We start from the raw sequence: 23257 nt of genomic DNA on the forward strand, positions 1-23257 counted from the left end.
ACAGACCAACAAAATAAATATTATCCCTCTCTACCATTAGGTACAATACAATATGGTTTAGATTTTAGTCTCTTCAAAGAACCCACCTTTTGCCTTCAGAACAACTGCACAAATCCTTTGATTCAGGAGACGAGTTTCTGTAGTGGTTTTGCAGATACTGCAGTCCAACATGTCCATTAATTATTCCACAGATCTTCAACATTCGATGGCCTCAGTTTTCTGACCACCTTGTCGAGCTCATCCCATAACAGTGCAAAGGCACGGGACTGTCTTAGCCAAATCATATTCTTCAGTTCCCCACATTTCTCTGTCCTGCTGACATATCCTATGCACAATTTAGAAGAATATTTGGGATCATTGTCCTGCTGCAGAGCAAACCCATGATCAACAAGTCTTTTGTCAGATGGAACTGCATTGTCAATCAGTATCCTGCGATATACTTTCTTTTTTTAATGTTTCATTAATTCTCAATAGACCACTGACTTTATCGCTTGCGAAACATCCCCATGCCATGACTGAACCTCCACCATGCTTCACCACTGACATTCTGACTCTTCATACACTCTCCACGAAGTCAATGAACATACATTCAATGATGGCTTTCAGACACTTCAAACTTAGATTTGTATATGAGTAGTACCTCTGATCATTTCTGCATGCTCCAGTTTTTACGTTTCTGTGCCCACTGCATCTTTTCACATTATTTTGTTTGCATAATAAAGGCTCTTTGGCTGCTAAGCACCCAGTTAAACTTTGTTGCACTGTTGAGACAGAGATTGGAGCTGCTGACATACGGTTTACTCCCTTGTGAATTTCAGGTGCGATACCAGTCCTCTGTCATGTGGTCTGTACATACACGAACTGATATTCCTTGTGTGACATTACTTGGGGGGGTCTTCCAGATTGCAAAACACATTTGCATCAGTTTGCTTGAACCCCGTGATGTATACACCAGTGTAGATTGGGCTACACTTCCTTTTGTTGCTAATGTCTTGAGAGACTAGACTTCCTGATGCAGAGCTACAATTACCCCACATTTTTCAGTTCAAATCTCCTGCTTTTGTCCCATTAGGAGGTAATCAGGTTCCAGCCTGAACAGATACAAACCACTAGTAGTGCACACAGTGAACTGTAAACTAATGTGAACTGATTGCCATGCAAACAGCTGAAGGAATGAGGCCCTTTCGAATGGCACCCTCTTAGGCAAAGGCTCAATATTATTGTGGATACTCATCAGTATCCCTCTATGAGAACAATCATTCAAATACACAACAGTCTTTACACATTTATACATGTTTTACTATCAGAACTGGGAAATGATTGAACATTCAAAGTGACATCCCTGTTTTAACCACAAATCCATAGTTGTTACACTGATCTAAAACTTGACCCATAGTGTATGTGGCGTGTAAGCTGACCACTAAACATGCAAATCATTCTAAACCTCTGCACATGGAATGGTCACCCCACATTCCACATATATCTTCTAAACGTGCTCTAAAAAATTGTACACTTAATCACTTACTCCTGTGCCTTGTACAGGGGGCTGTAGTCTCAGAGAGTGAAGAAAATTTAATTTATTTTCTAAAATAACAATATGAGAAATTCTGAATGTTGGCAACTCTCCCCCCCCCCCCCTTTCCATTTTCCTTGCTGTTCTGGTCTGCTGATTAAAATCACTTGACCTCGCAGTAGCAACTTGCGGAGAACAGACAATGCTGTAATCTTAAAGATACATCACAGAACAATAGCGCCTCAGTGTCTATTCTGTCTTAATTTTGGTTTTATGAGACAGCTTGTGATAATTAAGTCCTGATAACCATTGATTACCATGGTTTTCACTTTGCTTTTTCTTCAACTTACCTTTTTTCCATTTGGTTATAACCTTGATTGTGAAGGGATAGAAACATAGATTTCAGCAGCCACTGACTGAACTATTCTCTCAAATAGACACAGAATAATGTTTGATGAAACTAAAATCTTGTTCCACACTTATATGTACTGAGATTCAGTGATTAAAGAAGCAGTAGAAATTGGAACTTCTGACAGCTTCAACCATGACTGCAGTTATAATATTAGTATTCTGTGGAAGCAACACTGAGAAGACAGAGAGAAATGCACTGAATTTTTTTTTTATTTTTTTTTTATTATTTTTTTTTTTTTTTTTATTATGGGTGTACTGGCACCGCATGTGCAGACAGGGACACAATTTCTTGCAGCATGACATACACTAACCAATCACAAGCTGTCTAATTGCTATTAACAGTCACAACAACATTAGCCATGTCAATCATTTGTTGCTGACAAAGAAGATTGGAGGATTTCACCATGAGCTCAAGATTTTACACAGATCTGATGTAACAAGTAAACCGAAACTTTTTTTCCCCAACTTAATTCCTTCAGATTACGACTTCATCAAAATATCATTTGTACTTCTATTTAATTAAATATAAGTTTATAGCATGCAATCTGATGATGAAACAGATGATAGGGTACAACACATTACATCAGAAATAACTATTTTCATATGTAAACACCCAGCAATACTCTGTCTACTTTTTCCTTTCATTGTTCTCTGAGCAACTTACTCACGCAACAGTAAAAAGGAAGCAGACAAAATTAAATTCTGCCAGCGACTGATTAACATGGTTTTTACTAATGTCTAACTGAAAATCATAGTGAGTAATAAATGAGGGGATGAAGGAAAAAAAAACATGGTTACAGTAAGATGTTTTACAATTTTTATTTTGCAAACCATATTTGTTGTTGGTCAGTGACATACAAAAATTCTAGATACTCAGAATTAATAATATGAATGAGAACAATCCAGGAGCACCATTTACACAGCTAGGCAGCAAATTTCTGTTGTTAAAATACATCACTTGTTATACTTGCAGTGTGTTTTGTTAAAATGCAATGTCTGCAAATCATCACAAGTCAACTGCCTGTATCCATCAAAATATCAAATCAACAATGTTTAGACCTCTGAAAACAGTGGTATTATATACCTCAAAAAATTTAGTTATCTGTGATTATTTAAAATTTTTGTTACAAAATAAAAGCAGCAACAAATTCTTTGGTATGAAAGATAGATAAATAGATAAATAAATAAACAAATAAATAAATAAATAGTTTAGAAACAAGTGTAATATTCACAAATAAATAATACATAAATTTAATTCTTTAGTTTGAAGTCATTATTTGAACATGAAGTAATTTTGACTTCATTTTTGAATTCTACTTTTTCTACCTTGGCCATAGGACTGCCTGTTTCCTGTAGCCACTTCTTCCTGAAAAATCACAAAAAAAGAAAGAACAATTTTGTCAGCAATGAAGTGTATTGACAATAAATGACTAGTGAAAAATTTACGAGGCCTAAAAATCTCTCAAGTATACCTTGGTTAGTTAAGAATGAACTTAAACATTTCCCAAATACTTGAAAGATTTGCACTTAGTATAGCAAGGTTTAAATAATTATGACAACTGTTTTATACTCATGAGAGATTTTCACGTACAAAAGAACTCTCTACGGTTAGTACTCAAACAAGAGAAAATTTCCAAGTATAGAAAGTAAGTACTCTCCACTACACACTAAATTTAAAACTACAATGTGTGACTATATAAATTGGAGAGATGACAGCAGTGTCCTTTTATTTAGACCCGAGATATTATCCTTCCTCACACAAGCTTATAAAATACAATTTGGAGCACAGTACTACACAAAGGAGGAGTCGAGAATAGAAAACTACAGTGGAACACACACAAAAACCTGAAAAGCAAGCAGCATTCATTCACAAAAGGGGAAGGGGACACTTAACACACAACTTTTTTTGTTTGAAAGTCCTGTCAACAATAAGACAATTAGATGTAGGCTGATAAATCAGAACAGGTAAGCTTATATGAATGTGTGGTGTCTATTCTTTCCAACATGTCAAAAAGAAAGACACCACACAAAATCTGAGGCTGTGATACATATATAAATCAAACATGGATGGGAGATAACTGAAAGGAAAGAACAGACACCACGCATTCATATAACTGATTCACATCAATGGGCAATGAATCCACAACCCTCAGTGCAGATGCACATTTACGTTCAACCTTCAGTGAATCAAAAATTAGCAAGCGTAGAGGACATGGACAAAGACCGCAGATAGGTGGTGCTAGGTGTGAATGTGAGTTAGGCAGGGGGGTGTGCCGAGAGTGTCTACACATTTGCAATAAACACAGTCTCCAGGTACAGTGTAAGCAACTGCCTAGTAAACGGATGATGATGATGATGATGATGATGATGATGACAGTATCAGTTTGTGGGGTGATCAACAGCTTAGCTATCAGTGCCAGTACAAATTCCCAATCTTTTCACTGTACAGACTCACCGTTTCCCAGAATGAGGAAATGATCAGGACAATACAAACACCCAGTCCCAGGCCAGAAAAAACCGTGACCCAGTTGGGAATCGAACCCAGGACCCTGTGATCCAGAGGCACCAACACTAACCACTAGACCACGAGCTGCAGCCTAGTAAAACAGCAGATTCCAGGTTCGTCTCCTGGTCCAGCACACATTTTCACTCGTCACCACTGATTCCGCATAAAGTCCCAATGCAGCCGATATAGTTTGTTCCTTCCCTTCTGTTTCCTTTCTCCCTTATCCATCTTAAATTTACGAAAGGACAGATAAGGTTTAATACAGGATGATACCATTGTACCACCTTGCAGCAACATGGCAGAAATCAGATAAGAGTTTCTGGATACACAGGAAACATTGCTGACATTTAACAGGAGTTATTGAGGTACTCACCAGTTTGTACTGAGAACCGCTCAACACTTGAGAAAACATTACACTACTGTTATCATTGTAAAATGGTGACTTCATTTCATTTTGTTCTAAATATATTGGCAATCAATGGCAGAGCCTATTTCATGACCATCCTGTATATTCATTTGTAGGAAACAAGAATTTAGACCACAACAGAAATGTCACAGATACCCCAAATAATCTGAGCCTATTAAATTATCTAAAAGTAATAATGACATCCTATAGGATAAGTGGTTTATGGTACAGAAGTTGATGTGACAACTGATGACAACTTAAAAACTGCAAGTTGTTATAGATTTTAGTTTAGATTCTTTTACATTTCAGTAACTATATGATAGTTCAAAAGAGTTTTTATAGTTCTGAAAGACAGATTGTAGCAATTACAGCAAAAACTCAAATTCTTGGCCAACACAATATCAACTAACAGACAGACAACTTAAATACAAGCGAATATTTCTCAATGATTCATTATCTCCCACATTTATAACTGCAAAAGGAGATAGCTATTTACAGCACCAAAAAGGAAAGTTCTTACAGTGTGTGTCAAACTGCATTCACTAACAGATAAAAAAGAGGTATGAAATTATGATTTTTTGGAGCAACTGCAACAATGCTCAAACTTTGGACCAAAATGTGTCACTACAACAAGATGACGAATTTCTTCTGTCAACAAAGAAAATATAGTTTCCTTTACCACACAATCACTAACAAGAATTTAGGCAATTAATGTGAAGATAAAAACTGTACTATATAAATTTTATACTTTAAAGTCCGGCAATAAATAAGAGAGCAAGGGAGACTTAACACTCAGTTCAGGCAGGTTACAAGGAAAAGAGTGTGGTACTTTACAACTTGAGAACTTAAGACTTGAGAAGGGGTGGATAACACCTGAGAAATTAAAAATGCAGATATCTAACAAAACTCTGCAGAAGAAAGATACCGTGTTCCAGTTGCTTGAACAGGATAGTAGCTGAACCAATACCATGCAAGGCCACAAAGGTTGAGCAAAAGATGGAACTCAAACATAAATTAATTATATACTTTATGGAATTCACTGTACCTAAAAATCTGAGGCATGGTTATAAATTATGATATTTCCAAATACAAACACATTTGTCCACTAGTTCAAGTTGCACAAAATGGATGGTGACCTTCGATGAGAAATAGAAAGAAGTGTGAAGGAAGAAATGATTGAATGGTATGTGCACAACATGTCTTGGACGACTGACAGACTACATGCAGGCACAAGACAGTGGTGGTTGCTTTTGTCTGAACAGTGCCAGACAGTGCAATCATCAGCACAAATCTGAGTTAATGTATGGTTATAATAACGAAATTGGTGAACAAGAACAGTAAAGTATATAAAATAATAAAACTTCTATAAAAGGGAAGTGCACAAAAGGATCTTAAAAAGGTAAAAAACATCCAAAATAGAGAAGCTGGCTCATTGCATCATCTTTAAGGACAAGTTAAGTGTCCCTAACATGTAGTTGTACAGCTGGGAAACAAAAAAATATTAGTATACATTTGGCACACTGTTTAAGTGATCAGTAGAGCCCAGATTTTTATGCAATTACATAACCTTTTCCTTTGTTCCTCCTCACATGAAAAGTGTAAATCTTCACAAATTATGTTTTTTATTTATTTATTTATTTATTTATCTTACAGCTCGAAACATGTATTTAACATGCATGGGCAATGTTACAATAATTACATTTAGATTATTGATACACAATATAAATAGATTACATGCTATTAAATAAAAGATCATTTAAGTATATTTAACATAGCATTCCTGAGGTCAAATCATGTCAGCACCATACTGTATGGGCACTTCAATATAAGCCATTTTTTTAACTCATTTTTAAAAATTCTACCAGAAAGCTGTTTCAGGTTGTTTGGCAGAGAATTATAAATTATTGCTCCCTTAATGAATGGGGTATTTGTTTATTTCTTTTTATCACTACATGTTTTTATGTATTTTGCTATAATTATGCATTTACATGCTTTAACTTGATACTATATAAAATTACTCAGTAATGTTTTTTTACACTTTTTCCTTACAAAAGTGTGCAAAGAAAGTTGCATACATAAAAGCTGAGACAGGAAGTAAATTGTCTGCAAAAATTCATGTTCTAGTACAATAAAATGTCATTAACTGCACTGGGATTAGATTATGAAGGACATGCTTAATTTTATAAGATACAGAATTTCAGTTCCCAAAAGCAAAGGAGATGCAATAACAATATTGTGTGTAGCAATGTAGTAGAGATTGTTTGTTGTAAAGACCTTTTTGTGCTATCAAGATTGGTAGCAGACCAAAGAAAAGACTTGTGGCCCAAAGATTTTTGACTATTAGTGACTTCTACAAAGGTCAGAACTAAGGAGTGTGAGCACCAAGAAAAATTTACCAAATGCTACTTATTACGTGACCATAAATGTTGTGTTCCTGATGCATCCTGTTGCACCAAAATTAAAATCCTGGGATACGACAGACAACACTTTCACTACTGATGGAGAGTTTGTTCTATGTTGAGCGAGCAATAAGCGAATTGGATGCTTTATGAAGTCACTTCAGCAACATATACACAGAACAAAGAAATGCAATTATCTAAGAAGCAAACACTATAGACAAAGATGCAAAGACTCTGATCAACCAATGATGAAGTAATGTGAAGTATCTATTATAATATCTTTGGCTCGTACAGTGGAGCCGGACAATCTCTTGTTTGCTGTTGAACTGTGCGATCACTTGTGTAAATATGTAACTCATAATAAAGCATTATTCATTTAAAATGGTGTCTGTGATGTTATTTCACTATGAAAAGCACCTGCACCTACACTGGTGACCCCGTGTTACACGTTTTCCACGAACTTCCATGATTCGGTGCAATTTCCTCGTATGAAATAACACAGGACAATGTGACCAACAATAATGACTGCTACAACACAACAACTGACTTCATCCATCACATCACCTGCGCTTATTTCCCCTGCTCTGATCTGTCACCATGGTGCTTTGAATTGTGTGAAATTTGAAAACTGAACTGTTGCCGGTACAGCTCGCTCAAAAAAACAGTGCAGATAATGAACTTTGCTGGATTAGTTTCTATGTCCCATGGACATTTCCCAGGACATTTAACATATTATATCGCTCCTTCGAGTGGCTTTTCAGTGCGTGAAGAACCTGTAAATGTTGCATGACCAGTTTGTCAAGCTTGCTGAGCCTAACTTACAACCCAGGCCGCCGGCTTTCCACCAGACACCTAATTGCCAACATGTACACATAACCTCACCCGATCAACAACAACCCACAAGTGTTAAGCCCAGCGCAACAGAAGCAGTGCATGAACACCAATGAACAATTTGACTTTCACCATTTCCACCTTGTCCAGTGCTCCTACATCAAGCATTTTTAGTGCACCTGAACCTGTAAACAATGCACATAGTGTATAATAAGTTGTGCAGTCTGATTTTCAATGGCCACGCCCTTTTTTGTCACGCTGGTCCGTGTCTGTTACAGCGCCTGCTATGCTGGTTTATATACATGTACCTCTTATAAGGACAGTCCGAAGACATGGTTTTCTTTAGTGGACAGCATTTTGAACATCCAAGGCATCCTATCTGACGAAGTGTGGTTCTTCGCAGTGCTTACAACTCTATACAAGCATACAGATTTGATGTCCGATCTCAGCCACGCAGCACTGACGAGGGACCACTACAAAAATAAAAAATCCACAATTCTTGAACAATTGTCGAAGTCCCCCCCAAGAGGCAGTTCATCACTTAGTGCATGAAGTATCGCTCAGTGAGCTCACACCTTCTCAACTTTGACAAAAGATTAGAGCATTAATAGAAACTTCATTCCTATCAGATGAAATGCTGTGTTTGCTCTGAATAGTTAAAATACTGTCAAGCCCTCTGACTACAACTCTTATTCCATGCTACCGACCCACTAGAAAGATGTTTACAGCTGGCAGATGATGCCTACAAAATCGTAAGACATGGTCAACTCATCTCTGTGCAGAGTTCATCAGCACCGCCGACAGTTGGCAATCCTGTGAACACCAGAACACAGTTTTGTGCGTACCAGTTGACAACGCTGGTTGAGGTGCTACCTGGTGGCAGAAGTAACAAGTATGCTAGGTTCCACCACTCCTGCTTTGCTCGGCCTCCAACAAGGTACACCATCAAGACGACAGGTGTCGCTAATCAATCGTGGGGATGCGACTTAGAAGGTGCTGCCCGCCTTGTTCGCCAGACCCAAATTTGTACCACAGGATGAATTACATGCTACATCTTGCAGGCAGCCTACAGGGCACCTACATCAACACCAGCCATCACATAATAAACAACTACCGCAAGCAGATTGTATGTTCACGACCTCAACAATGACATGCTCTTCCTGGTCGACACTCGTGCAGATACTAGTGTTATAATCCCAGCGTTGTCTGCTACACCACAGACACCTTCTGCCCTGACTCTGTGAGTGGCTAACAACTTGTCACGTCATGGTCCATGGCTTCATTCATCTTAACCATTTTGTTTTGAGTGGACATTTAATGTGGCTGACATCTACGAACCTGTACAGACATAGACTTTCTACAACACTACGGACTCTCTCCAGACCTTTCAATGGCCACACTGTCACAGCATTCCTCCACCCAAAGCACTGAGGGCTCCTCTGTCAGAGTATCTACAAATTCAAGAGTGACGACTGCTACAGTTAGCTGAACTCACATGTCTCACTTCTGACTTGGTAAATTCATTGTGCAAACTCCCCAACCAGCACCACGATATCAGAGCTCTACACGTGGCAAATGCATCACTGCAGGCACTCAACAACACATTAGTACATCTGGTATGTGCATGGACAAACATTGCTGCACTCTCATCAGGAACACCCATTAGTACTGCATGTTGTGCAGCCAAATCCCTGCAACTGCAGTCATGGCTGTCGCCGAGAAGGTTCACTTCAAACAGGCATCTTGCTCAAACAGCAAGCAAACTTCTGCCTCTACAACAGAGCTTCAACAACAAGCCTGCCATCCAGGCAGACGATGCCCCTTCACAAAAGTCGAGCCAGTGAGCTATGCAGCTACCTCTAGCACTCCCACTAAACTTGTACAAGCCTGCATCATCGCACCCACCACAAATGCGGACTACGCCCTCCTCACCAAGTCACCAGACCAAATGGCAGACAATCCAGCCTCCGCACCTGCAGATTACGTCAACCACGCCCATGACATACTCAGCAGAGCAGCCTTGACAGCCCGCACTTCAGATCAGTCCTCTTTTTAACAGTACTGCATGTGACGTGTGCCTACTGCTCATGTGACTTCAAATGTGCTAATGGCATCCATTAAGGTTATTACAAACAATAATTCTCATAGACTACATACCACCAAAGGACCTCCTGTCCAAGAGAAAGCATGCCACATGTCAGCTACAAAACTTCACCTTGCTAATTAGTGCATTCAGGAACTGGTAAGCACAGGAAATGTATGTTCTTCCGATGGCAATTGGTCACAATCACCCCATCCCCCACATTCAAGATTTTGCATTGCTATTACATGGTGCTCAGCATTTCAGTGTCACTGACTGTCATAAGACATATCCCCAAATCCAATGTACAAAGATGACGCCCTAAAATTGCCATTATAACTCCCTTTGGCTTGTTCGAATACTACTTTATGCCTTATGGACTCAAAAGTACAGCTCAGATGTGGCAACGTTTTGTTGACACTATTTCTCCAGTTTCCATTTTGTTACGCTTATATTTATGACATTTTAATTTTTTTTCTGTCTCTGCTGAAGAACATGAGCAGCACCTTTCTCAAGTACTCCACAAACTCTCTGATAATGGCGTAGAGATAAATGACAGATCACAGTTGCGTCTGAATGGAGTTACTTTCACAGAACGCACTGTAAACTGTAAGGTTTCTGTCCCGTATCTGAATGCATCGCTCACACTATGAGCATAACACCAGCCATGCCCTCAGCATTTCTTGAGCACAATCAATTTTTTCTGATGCCACATTCCTCATGCTGTCTCTCTAAGTGCCCCTAACTGACACCTCACGAGACAAGCATACTACAGGTGATAGCAAAGTCACGTTTTCCCAAGACATGACTCAAGCCTTTAATGATCTGAAAATGGCTCTAGCTGATGCAGTCACACTAGCTCAGCCCAACACCGATGCCCCAATTTCAATCATTACTGATGCTAGCGATATCGCCTCACTGGCAGAAGTCTTTTACATCGAGCCCCCCATACTACCTGCTGGATTTGTGGAGGACTCTAATACTAGTGTTGCAAACAACATATAGACAAGACCACTCAGTCATTGCACTTCTTTTCCAAAAAACTGTCTTTCTCAGCATAAGTGGTCTGCCTTTGAAGGGAACTTCTTGCTCTCTATGAAGCCAAAAGCTATTTTTGAGAGAATATATAGGCACACAACGTCACTATTTACATGGACCACCATCACCTCATTGACACGCTGTGTAATCCCACCAGTGATCTCCCGTTTTCAGCATGTGGACTTCATCAGCTAATATACGACAGATACCTATTTTATCAAAGGCACGGATAACACTGTAGTAGATTATATGTCGTGCCTTCATGCTATTACAAGCCTCTCTCCACCTCCCTGCACATCCCAACTTGCTCTTCCCTGGTGTTGCGCAGCCGGTCCTTTGTGATACATCAACAAATACACCATGACCACTTGTACCTCTCCCCCTTCATCGGACCTTCTTTCTTCTTCACCCCCCCCCCCCCCCCCCCCTTCATCCACCACCATGGATCAGAGCTGCCAGTTCCAATCTTTGCTCTTTGACTGCTTGTGCATTCTATGTGGTGCCAAGCAATTTCTTATTATAGCTTATAACCCACAAAGTAACTTATTGGTCAAATGCTGGCAACAAGCACTGAAAGTAGCTTTAATGTGTCACTTAAGACTCTCTGTCTGATGCACTTCCACAGGTTCTACCGGGCATACACACACCCTATCAAGATGATTTGAATTCCTTGCTGGCAGAAATCCTTTACGTTGAGCCCCTCGTACTACCTGCTGAATTTGTTGGGAGCTCTAATACTAGTGGCAACAAGGTACTGTCCTCTAGTTCAGCAAGTTCACTCTCATATCACGCGCATACACATACCATGAACCCAAGCACATACATTACTCCAAGTTTTTCTCCAGAAAGGCATTGCAAGCTGTGACTATTATGTTACAAGATGACACTGTTTGTTCAGTCCTAACTCTGTCATATTTGGGGCCCTATCAGGTTGTCAGTCCCTCAGAAAATACAATGACACTCATGGTTCATAGCAAACCACCCAGTCTCCCTACAACAAGTTCCACCAGTGTGGTTTCTTGCCAGCCACACCTCAGATGATGATGACTCAGAGCTCATCCTAAGTGTAGCTACGACAAGTAACTTTTCATTGCTGCCACTTGAGATCTGTGTGCTGTAAGTGCTGCTACCTCACACACATTCACAAGTGCACATGTACTTTAAAACAAACCATGTTTTTCAATCCATTTCCAGCTCTGAATAAAAAAGAAAAAAAGAAAGAACGAACATCTGAGTAATTATAACTTGAATGCACCTCATAAATTGACCACAGTGATGGACTGATGTCAACGGTGGCCATCCCATACAAATTCGGTGCTTAGGCACCACATCTAACAGCCATACATATCTTCACATGCAGTAAATTGTAGACACCTTTCTGCTCTTGTGGAGAAGAGAAACGTGCAAATCACCTTTTCTTTGGGTGCCCTAGAAACTAGGTATGTTTTGTTTACAACATGCAAACAAACCAATTTTCTATCAACACATATATGAGCTCCAGGATGGTACAAGTTAAATGTCCATAAACTCACTAAAAAAAGGGGAAAAAACTGGAAGCAAGAGGAGGGGCTGATCAATCCCATGTTAGTCTGATTGTAAATGTTCTCTGGTCCAATCGTATTTTACCTATCCTATACATGCCATTAACACTCTTCATAATTTTTTAAATTCTTTCTCCTGATGTTCCTTGCATGTCAACGTTGACAATATCATAGGACCTCACAACATCCTTATAAAAGTTGAGGGTGATGTGCAATTCACAAATAATAGGACAGGCACTGCGACTATTTGATACTGTAAGAAGTTTGGTTGCTTGTTGTGAAGTAGCCATCTTGGTAATAATGAAGCCATATGTATACCTTTTTTTTCATAGATTTCGTTTCCTTCTAATCATTTTTTAATATAGAGAGATGAAACTTGGCCAAACAAAAGTCCCTCTCAATAATAATAAACTGTTTTTGGTACTGTAGTGCAGTATTTCAGTCTAGATGTTTTATGTTATTTGACGGTTCCTCTCCCAGACAATCTTCATTACAACACTTAACAGTGGTTGCTGAACCCTGCCTTGAGTTTAAGATACTGAAGAACTTATGGCATTGAGCAGCCCCAGATCAGAGAAGGGAGAAACAGGGAGTCACAACAAAGTAGGCAGACATGAAGGAGGCAGTTTATTGGGATGCAGTACGTACACTAAATAGCAAGAGAGCTGTAGGCTATGGAGAGAGTGAAAATTAGAATATCAGCACCGGTGAAGGCTGTATTGATGGCAGAAGAGAGCCGTGATGGAAAGAAAGATTAAACTGACAGGTAGTGGTGCAAGGTTCACCTCTGTAGCTCATTGGTCAGTGAGCCTGGCTGCTATTGGGAGGACCTGGCTTCGATTCTCGGTACTGCCAGGGATTTTTCCTTGGTGGGAGGGCTGGAACAGCATGCACTCAGCCTCATGACGTCAACTGAGAAGCAACTTGGGTGAGAAGTAGGGGCTCCAAGGTCAAGAAAGCTGAAAACAACTCCGACAGCAATGTGCTGACACCACACCCCTCCACAGTGCTTCCAATGATACCATTACCAGAGAATGACATGGCTAATCATGGTCAGAATGTGGAGCTTTCCTCTGCTTTAGTGGTGGGAAGGATTAGTCAAGGATGAGGTTGAGGGTGAGGTGGAAGAACAGTAATGGGGAGTGGGTCTGACAGGAGTTTGATGATATGCAAAGGAATCAAGACACAGCATGTGACACTGGAACAGAAGAGATGGACATTGGAGGGACAGCAGGTTCCTGCATGGCAGCAGATGGGAGAAGTGACACGGTTGCATGGCATAGTTTGGGGTAGGAGCAGGGGAACACAAGCAGTGTGAGGAATAGCTTAAGGATTGAGGGCAATTGAGATTTGACTAGATTTTTTTTTTTTCACTTTGCTTTAAATAAGAAATTAGGTGTAATTTTTAATGCTACATATGTAACTCTAGAAGCGTTGTTGAGTAATGTATAGCAAAGCCAAGCAAAGTAAATGCCCAGAAGGATAGTGGAATATTTTGAAGTAATTGGTCATCGTTACTCTTATTTTGTATCCATTAGACACAAGGGACGATAATGCAGACAGTTCAATATTTTATCTACTAGTCCAGTCTTCATTAGCCCTGAAATACAGAAATAGCTAAATTCTCTTTTCCTCCACATCTAATATAACAAAGAGAGATCCTCTTTGCCAGGCACACACACTTCAATTCGGCCAGGTTACAAGAACACATTTGCCACTGTTATGAACCCATGCTTTCACATGCACATGCACGCTAGACATTCCATATTTCACTATAACAACTGCCTTACATTAAATCATAAAATATGGCCTCTGTTATTTAAGACAAAAAAATCAATATTTGTAAGTATGTAGCTTATTGTTATTTAACTTACGGAAAATAGCAATGTTATATCACTTTTTAGTAAGCAGTTCATAAAACAAGTGTCAGTGCTTGACTGTGAAAGAAGCAAATGAGTATTGACGAATTGGAGCTTCATTTCTGAATTCCGCTTTTTCAATTTTGGAACTTGGGCTTCCAGTCGTTTGAAGCCATTTTTTCCTGGAACAAGTTCAGGTAAAAATAATAGTTTAATGAATATACACAGTATCTATTATGGCACAGGTATATTAGCAAGGGGTTTATGTGGCAAGTGATGTGTCCAGTCTCCTCTGTTTCATATCAGGAGTGTGTGTGTGTGTGTGTGTGTGTGTGTTTGTTTTCATCAATGACAAGTGGGGCAGAGGATTGCTTCAGTTCACTAAGGAGAAGTAGGAGAAAGGTAATAGATTAGTTTTGTGTTTGTTCATCAGGGGCAAACTTGAACCTCATTCTCAGTCTGTGCACAGTTTTAATCTGTAAGGATGAGTCATATCAGAGGCAGCTTTGCTGAAAAATGGATTTTTCTTTCTGGGGTAACATCTTATACCAAAAATAGACCATTTATTTCTTCTCTGTTTCACAACAAGAACCTGTAGTGCATATTTTAAAGTGATCAGGAGTTTTGCACAGCAATAACAGTTTTGCTGCTTTTGAGAATTGACTGTTATAACTATGGAGTTAACCACATTTTTCTGGTAAAACTTCATGGGAGGGCCACTTGTTTTCTGCAAAAGAACTGGGACTAAAATCTCAGCTTTTTGCACACATATGTAATTCTCAAAATTGTCATCCTGGTGATGCACACATTTATCCCAATTTGACACCAATTTGTTGATACCATCACTGTAGAATGTCTGACTGTTGACAGAACCACATCATCATCTCTGCTGGCACTACTTCATCACTAACAAAGTTAAGTCCTCGAAAGTGCTCTGCAAGTTTTGGAAACAGATGAAGAAACAGGATGGGGTCAATTGAGGACTGTATGGAGGATGATCAATGACAGTGTATCCAAAGCATCTGATTGTTGTAGATGTCACAGCACTCTTGTGGTCTGGCACTGTCACACTGAAGGAGAGGGGTGCACCATGTGTTGACAAACTCTTCCAAGTTGTGCTTTCAGTTTTCTGGGGGTCTCTCAGTACCTTGCAGAGTTTATGGTGGTGCCTTTAAGCATGAATTCCAAATGCATCACACCTTGAACTTCCCAGAACATTGAGCATGACTTTGCCTGCTGATGGCACAGTCTTTAACTTTCTTGGCAACTGTGCTCCTCTGTGGCAGAACCCCACTGATGCTCTTGTTTTCAGGGTCAAAATGGTGAAACCAGCCTTCAACATCTGTCACAATGTTGTTACAGACTCCATCACCTTTTTGCTCAAAATTCAACAGAAATTGTTGACCAATGTCCATTTTCCTCTGTTTCATATCAGGAGTGAGCATTCGAGGCACCCACCACATACAGTTTTCTGTACTGCAATGATGGACTGTAAACACCCTTGTGAAAGCTGTGTGTGTTATCCAATGATTTTCCCTGATGAGTTTATCAACCTGATTTAGGGTTGCCATAAGCATCACACACGTTGAGGTTAGCACCACCATTTCCTTCATTATGAGCAAGAACAATCCAACATCACATATTACTGATGTCAATACAATCATCACTAGTCACAGAGCCCACTCTTCTATGGATTTCACCTGGAGGCACATTTTCTGCAGTTAGAAACTATTACAGCACGCTCTTTCTCATGAACTGACATAGGTATGTTAAGTAGTGCCACATTACACAGTACAATGCAGAGCCCTCTAGTGGCAGCGGGTTGCAATTTGCATCAGCAAAGCAGGGAAGTCTACCAATGACATTCAATACCTCAACCAACATTGAGAACAGAATGAAAATTCTGGAAGCATTATTTTTCAGCATGCCCTCTTATTTTTCATTTTTTCTTTAAGAGTCCTGTGCCCAGTAAGTAGTCTACTGTGGAAGTTAGCACTAATGAATAGGTCTGCAATGAAAGGAGATATTAATGTTACTGCCTTTCTTTTCTTCTTTTTTGCTCTTGTGCTCATCAGTGAAACCTGCAGTACACAATAGCTGGTAGTAAATGAGACATTCAGACACAAAAATCCTTATGGTACTACACAGTTAGGACACTTCCAAAGTGTCAAACTATTTTAGGTTGTGCTAGTCATTTTTTCTGACTGATAATTGACATGATCTTATACTTCTTTCATTTTAAGTAATTGTATTGCTTGATACAGCATGTGTGAAAAGATTTCCTCAGCTAAATTTTTACCCAATAACACGGAGAGAGTAGGTCTGAATACAGTATTTTGAAGTTGCACTCTTGTACCTTCATGTACCCTGCAGATAATAAACTTACATCATTTTTCACTTCAATATTCATTCCCTACATGAAAGATTGCACTTAACAAGCCTGGTCTGCCAAAAATCATATTTTACCGTCCCAATTGCTGTGCATATCTCTTACCTGGCAATCTGCAGTTTTTCTGCCTCTCATTACTCTTTTCTTCAAAAGCCAGCACCCTTACATAAAAACATCACAGACTCATACATTGTGACTGATATGGAGAATGTTACACTTTTCTGAAAGAGGTCATCTTTACTTTACCTCTTCCGTTATTGGCTGATGTCAAAGCCGGTTCTAAAAATTCTTCCTGTTTTGATGTACACTGACTGTCTCTGATGACTGTCGCCAATGTCACTGCAAATTACTTCCTTCCATATGAGTGGTGACTTTTTCTTATACCACTGTTAAGTTGAAGATTTACTTTTTTATGTAATTTGGAAATAAGCGGTGATTAATGATGTACTGAGTAATCAGATTTATCCACTTCATCTCAAGCAACTTATTGTTTGTTGCAGGGATGTGCTAATTTTAAACCACAAGCTTAAATGATTAATGTCACACGATTTGCAGTGTCATATTGTCACAAATGGCATATGAGAAAAAGAATTGAAATGTGAAGGTTTTGAAGAATGTACATAATGTTACGAGGACTTCAGACTTTACCAATGACGTGAAACTGTTCAGTTTTCATTACTGCTAAGCTATTTTGAAACAAATTTACTTGTGAAGTAGAAATGGTTCTATACAGGTGGAAACCCTGTGACAAACATTGCAAAGATATTGCAGCAAGAAGAGAGATTTTATACATAAACATGCAAATCATTACAGCTTTTCAGATTGCACAAACAATTAATGTGCGCACACACACACAAAAATGTATTCTTGTGATTTATTGATGACATATGAGAATGGATGATAAGTTTTGTAACAACATTCTACAAAACATTTTTTTACAAAACCAAAAAATTATTTCTAAGGCCAATATAATACAACCTTGTGTCATACATGTTAGATTACAACTGTTTATGAAATAAGGGATAAAACCATTATGTGTACCAGTCAATTTCATTTTCTCCCTCAGCACATGTCAAGGGCTTATGCCCTTTGCTTCAGGTGGATCAGTGGATTTCATACATTTTTTTGTTTGCTGGGAGTAGCCAGTTCTCTGCTTTGATTTTATTTTATTACAAATAAAATGTAATTACTATTGGCATTACAACATGTTAAACAATAATGAAGCTGCTTAATTTTTTGATTCACAAGTTGTTTTCATGATTTAGGTTACTCAATAATAGATGGCTCGAGAGGCTTTGGGAACAGTTCATAGCCACTGTCTCAGCTTTGTTATTGAGTATATCCTGCCCATGGTTTCAGTTGCAGAAAAAGTTCAAGTTCTTCATAAAGGTTCAGTTTGTGTGTTCCCCAAATCTAGTTTGGAAGCTTCGTCTGGTCTGACCCACATATAGTGTCTTGTAGACATCTGAGTCGGTAAATACATTACTGTTGTATTTAATGCTGCCTCAGGTGTCTACAAGATAAAATGCAATGTATACCCAGTGCAATATGTGGGTCAGATCAGCCAAAGCTTCTGAACTAAATTTAAGGAATACATATGAATTTATGTACAAAACCTATAATAAATCTGCCATAGCTACTCAAATTAATGACACAGGACACATTTTTGACAACAGATAGTAATCTAACAAAGCTTTGTGAACTAAACAAAGCCCACAAGTACAGCCTCTATAACAAACTTAAGATGTTTATTCACAACAGGAAACATGGGCAGAACTTGCTCAATGGCAAAGCTTGAGACAATGACAATGATTTTTTTGGGACCTTCTTCAACCTACTAGATGACTGATTTTTGCTATTATTTTTGAGTGACCTACATCACGAAAACAACCCTCAAATCACCAAACTGATATATTACAAAATAATACATTATTTGTATCTTTATTTTGTAATCTAAATTGGTCACAAAAGCTCTTTGACTTACAAGACACTCGTCTCTACATCTGTACAATCTCTGGGCTGTTCATAATATCATTTCACATTTGTGTGGCATCTGAAGAGAAAAATGTACATTCATAGTAACCCTCACGTTTCTTTCTGCAGAAACACCTTTAGTATCTTTATTACTGTTGTAATTTCAGAGCCATATTAAGTTAAAAAGTGTCAATCATACCTCATTTGAAGTGAAAAGGAAGTCTAAACAGACAAGTTGGTACTTCCAGCACATAAAAAGGTAAAGTAATCCACTGATCAACCTGAAGGTGAGTGTATAAGCCCTAGAAACAGTGTTGGGGAAAATAAAAATGACTGACACAGATAACTGTTTTAATTTATCTTTTATCTGATCTCATACACTCAACAGCTACTAGCCAGCATTTGCTTATTCAAACTATTTGCCAGTGAACAGAATAGTTAACAAAAATCACGCTCACTCACCTACATTCAGGTTACTTAACATTACCTACTATTGAATAGACACTTACCACTTCTCAATCCATCCTCATAATACATGCTAAGTTAAGTAAGTGTATAACACTTTCAAAATAAAAAAGAATAATCTATCATTATTGGTTTTTCCATCTCAAGCTTGCTGTAAGTATGTTTTTCACCTGACATTTCACTTCTTTTTTATAAAGAATCTTCTGTGGTCATTCTGGAAATATGGGCACACAATACGTCTATAAATCCTATAAATCTTGATATTTACAGACTGAAAACAGTATTTCCTTATAAAATTGGCATACAATTTACAGTGTTTTCACTCCTTGTTTACATATTTTGCAATCACTACTTTTTCTATCAGTGTTGGTGAAGATTATGGGTGAAAGAAAATTTGCTTCACATTCACTTTTGGCAATTTTTTGCCTTTCTTGAATCCACTTTTTGGTTTTTGTTACATTTAATATGGAGAAAACCAATAATTATTATAGCAGCCTTTGCAAAATATGGTCATGCAAACAAACATTATGAGAAAAGCAATTCTAAGTCAATAATGAAGCAATAGTGAAAATTCCTTACATGTGTTCCACTTTTTTAACTTCTCCTTCTATTCTTCCAAGAACTGTACCTTTTGGGGTGTTCATAATCCAACCTTTAACACCCACTTTCTTGGCTTCATCAACTGTGTACTGAAAATTGAAAAATAAGTAAACAAATTAAAAACATGAATAGAAGGTATTATTAGTGCAAGATCAGAGAGAAAAACAAAATGTATTGGTAATGCAGGTCCTGTGAGGAAAAAAATAATAATCACAAAACAATCTAAAATTCACTACAAAACAAACAAGCACCAGTATTTTACTGTAAATGAATCACAATGAAAATAAAAATAAACAATTAATTAATTAATTAATTAATTAATTAATTCACTCAATCACAGACTCACCAACCCACCAATCACTCAGATTTTGTTCCATAGATCATACCATGGTGAAAGAGATCCTTCATATATGTGGAGAGAATCAGAATGTATGTTGGCAAAAAGACGGTGCTGTGATGAGTGAATTTTTCCTGTAGAGTTAATTAATGATTATTAAAAATATATGTGGCATGTGTCAACCATAATAGGCTCTTTCTGTAACATATGCAATATTTAGAAGGTATAAAATTGGCGTTCCATGTAATCTGGAGAAAAACATCTGCATCTTTCAAAGAGGTTGAAAAAGCAGCTTCTTCCACAGGAAGAAAAAAGAAAAAAGTTAGTGTCCTTAAATACATGTGGAGCTTCTAAACAATATTGTTTTTTGCTGCAACAAATAAGTAACTGAACTGAACTGTTTTGCTTCAGAAGATTATCCCACAAGGTAGCGAAGAGTCAAGGCATATGTCAGGAATGGAAGGATGCTTAAGGCTGCACATCCTCACTGAGGTCATTACAGATAGAGCAAAGCTTGGATTATGGAAGAATGGGACAGGAAACAGACTAGGTCATTTTCAAAGGAATCATCCTGACTATGGAAACAGATTTTTCTATTTTTTTTAAAAAAAAAATAGTGTCTTAACACATTGTGTGGCAACACCCAAAATTTGGGACAAGTTTTCCACTGATTCATGCAGTGCTCTCTGATTAGCAAATAAGGTTACACGCATTTTGTCACACTTCAGTGGCCGGAAAGATCTACAACACAACCAGGCAGTCACCAAGTAAAGCTCATGGTCCCCTCATTTTCAGTCATTCTTCCTCACACTGATGTGTGTTCATGTGCCTCAATGAAGAAGTGATGGCATACAGGTGGATCATACATTGTGTCACTATATTTCCATTACAGGTATCATTAGCTTTCACGTCAGCTAAGTTATTTCCCTGGTACACAGCAAAATGAAACTTTTTTACAGCAATTTTCTAATGGAATGAGGGTATCATTCTGGGTTTGTTGTTTGGTAGAGTATACTTGTTTAACAGCTTTAAAGTAACTTATGGAAATGGAATAGACAGAGAATTACTTAGAATGGTATCTCCCTAGTTCCAAGCACACATGTAACTCTCATTATGCATAAAACTGCTTTAGTAACCTTGAGTATTTTCAAGTAGTATAACTGAACACTCAAGATGGTACCCTTGTTTATTGAATGGCTGCTGCTGAAGGTGTGATGGTGTACACATGCATATTTCTTCATTTATATTTCTACAACAATAATCTTTCTTGATGTTCAAGTATCTTTAAAGGATGTCGAATTTGACTTAACATCGAGCAGTCTGTCAATGTCATGACAGGGCAGAAGAACACAGATCTCCTTGGAAAAGGGTGAGATGCACCTCACAACAGAAGTCTAAGCGGAAGAGGTGTAACACAGGAAAAACTGCACGTAAAAAGAATGTAGGAATCAACTGCCACTATACTCTTTAAATGTTTTGAGAAAGCAGGTAAAAGCAATCTGAGCCAAACACTCAAAACATTCTGTGAAATTTGTAACTTTGATGTTCAGACTGCATCTACATGTCAATCTAAGGACTGTATGTGGATCGAAGGTGACTTCTGAATATCCATTATTTGTATTCATAAGAAAGACATTATGTCGCGACATCTGGCACAAAGTGAGTTTCAGGAAATATAGGAGGCAAAACCATGTTCTCACTCTGTAATTAAAAGATGATGGACCCAGGCTATTGAAAAGATTAAAGTTGCTGACATTCTGTCCCCCTCAGATGACATACCTCCTGTTCATCATGAATTTTTCTTGTCACTAAACTCAAGACATCTGGACAATGGACACATCTGTGACAAGCGATTAAATACTTTCAAGCAACGAGCTATACTGTTAAGTCTTCTAGTAAGTTTGTGTAAATGTTTTCATAAGGTTATCATTATGCTCTGTTGCTTGTGTATGTGATTTGGGTAACATAACAGTATCTCCAAACAACAATAAAGTGTGTATTTGTGTGTTTCATGTGGTATAGTCTGTTTCTTATTCTTTTTACATCTGTATGGGAGAGCATAGGTGTTAAAAGCAATCCCGAACAAAATTGTTGTTAGAATAAAACTATTCAGATTTGTGGACCAATGATAACTTTAATATGATTGGTCTGAATCCTTTAGCAATCCCCAAGCACCACCAGTGTTCCTAGATTTCATTCCTGTATTACATCCCGATGTTCCGAAGGTGTAGATTTCAATAAGTACGACAGAAATGATAAAAATTGGTTGTATCACTGGATGAAGGTTGGAATTCCCACTTCCCGTGCAGCTCAGGAACCTAAGGAAGCATGAGATGTGTAAGGCTCGCCGCAGGGCTATGTTCTGTAGCACTTGCAGCTTATGTATCTTATCTAAGTCACATGGACCACTTGGGACACGTGTAATTCATATAGGGGTGACACCACTTGCAAAATATTTCGCAGTTGCCACACAATGCATCTTGTACATTGAACTACAACATGTGCAATTTCAGCATAAAGGATCTGAATGTACGACCTATTTTCCAATCTTAATTTAAATCCAAATGCACAACAAAATAAACATTAAAATTTGATTTATTTGCCCAAACAATGTTTAAAGGCAGGAAAACAATTTATTGAGGGAATAGGGCTTACATTGGAACCAATAGAAAATAATGCAAATGGTGGGGAAAATGTGTGCAAGTGCTAGTGCATGCGTGTGCACACATACTTTTGTATGTGGTACCTTAACTACGTAAACACATCAGTGTGTTGGTTTTTTTTTTTCTCCTCCGTGTTAAACAGTCTTCTCATAACACATCACAAACTTTGCGACCTAATGTTTCCTGCACAGTCATAACTGCATCACAAAGAGGGCTATGCCTGTCAGTTATAGGCTATCCTTTCA

General features: G+C 38.3%; 1 protein-coding gene across 2 annotated transcripts in view; it reads right to left on the reverse strand.

The window, feature by feature from the left end:
* Window positions 1-2718: 2718 nt before the first annotated feature.
* Window positions 2719-23257, reverse strand: part of LOC124795102 (acylphosphatase-2-like) — a 66823-nt gene continuing 46284 nt past the window's right edge. Inside the window, exons 3-5 of one of the 2 annotated variants that reach the window (XM_047258948.1) lie at window positions 19992-20101; window positions 14600-14766; window positions 2719-3290 (exon numbers count right to left, since the gene is read on the reverse strand). In XM_047258948.1, coding sequence (XP_047114904.1) covers window positions 14652-14766; window positions 19992-20101 — 225 coding nt within the window. In that variant the 3' untranslated portion in view covers window positions 2719-3290; window positions 14600-14651. The remainder of the gene's footprint in view (window positions 3291-14599; window positions 14767-19991; window positions 20102-23257) is intronic. The other variant, XM_047258947.1, reaches the window with a different exon arrangement.

The sequence above is a fragment of the Schistocerca piceifrons genome, chromosome 4 (genome assembly GCF_021461385.2).
Source record: "Schistocerca piceifrons isolate TAMUIC-IGC-003096 chromosome 4, iqSchPice1.1, whole genome shotgun sequence".
NCBI lineage: Eukaryota > Metazoa > Arthropoda > Insecta > Orthoptera > Acrididae > Schistocerca > Schistocerca piceifrons.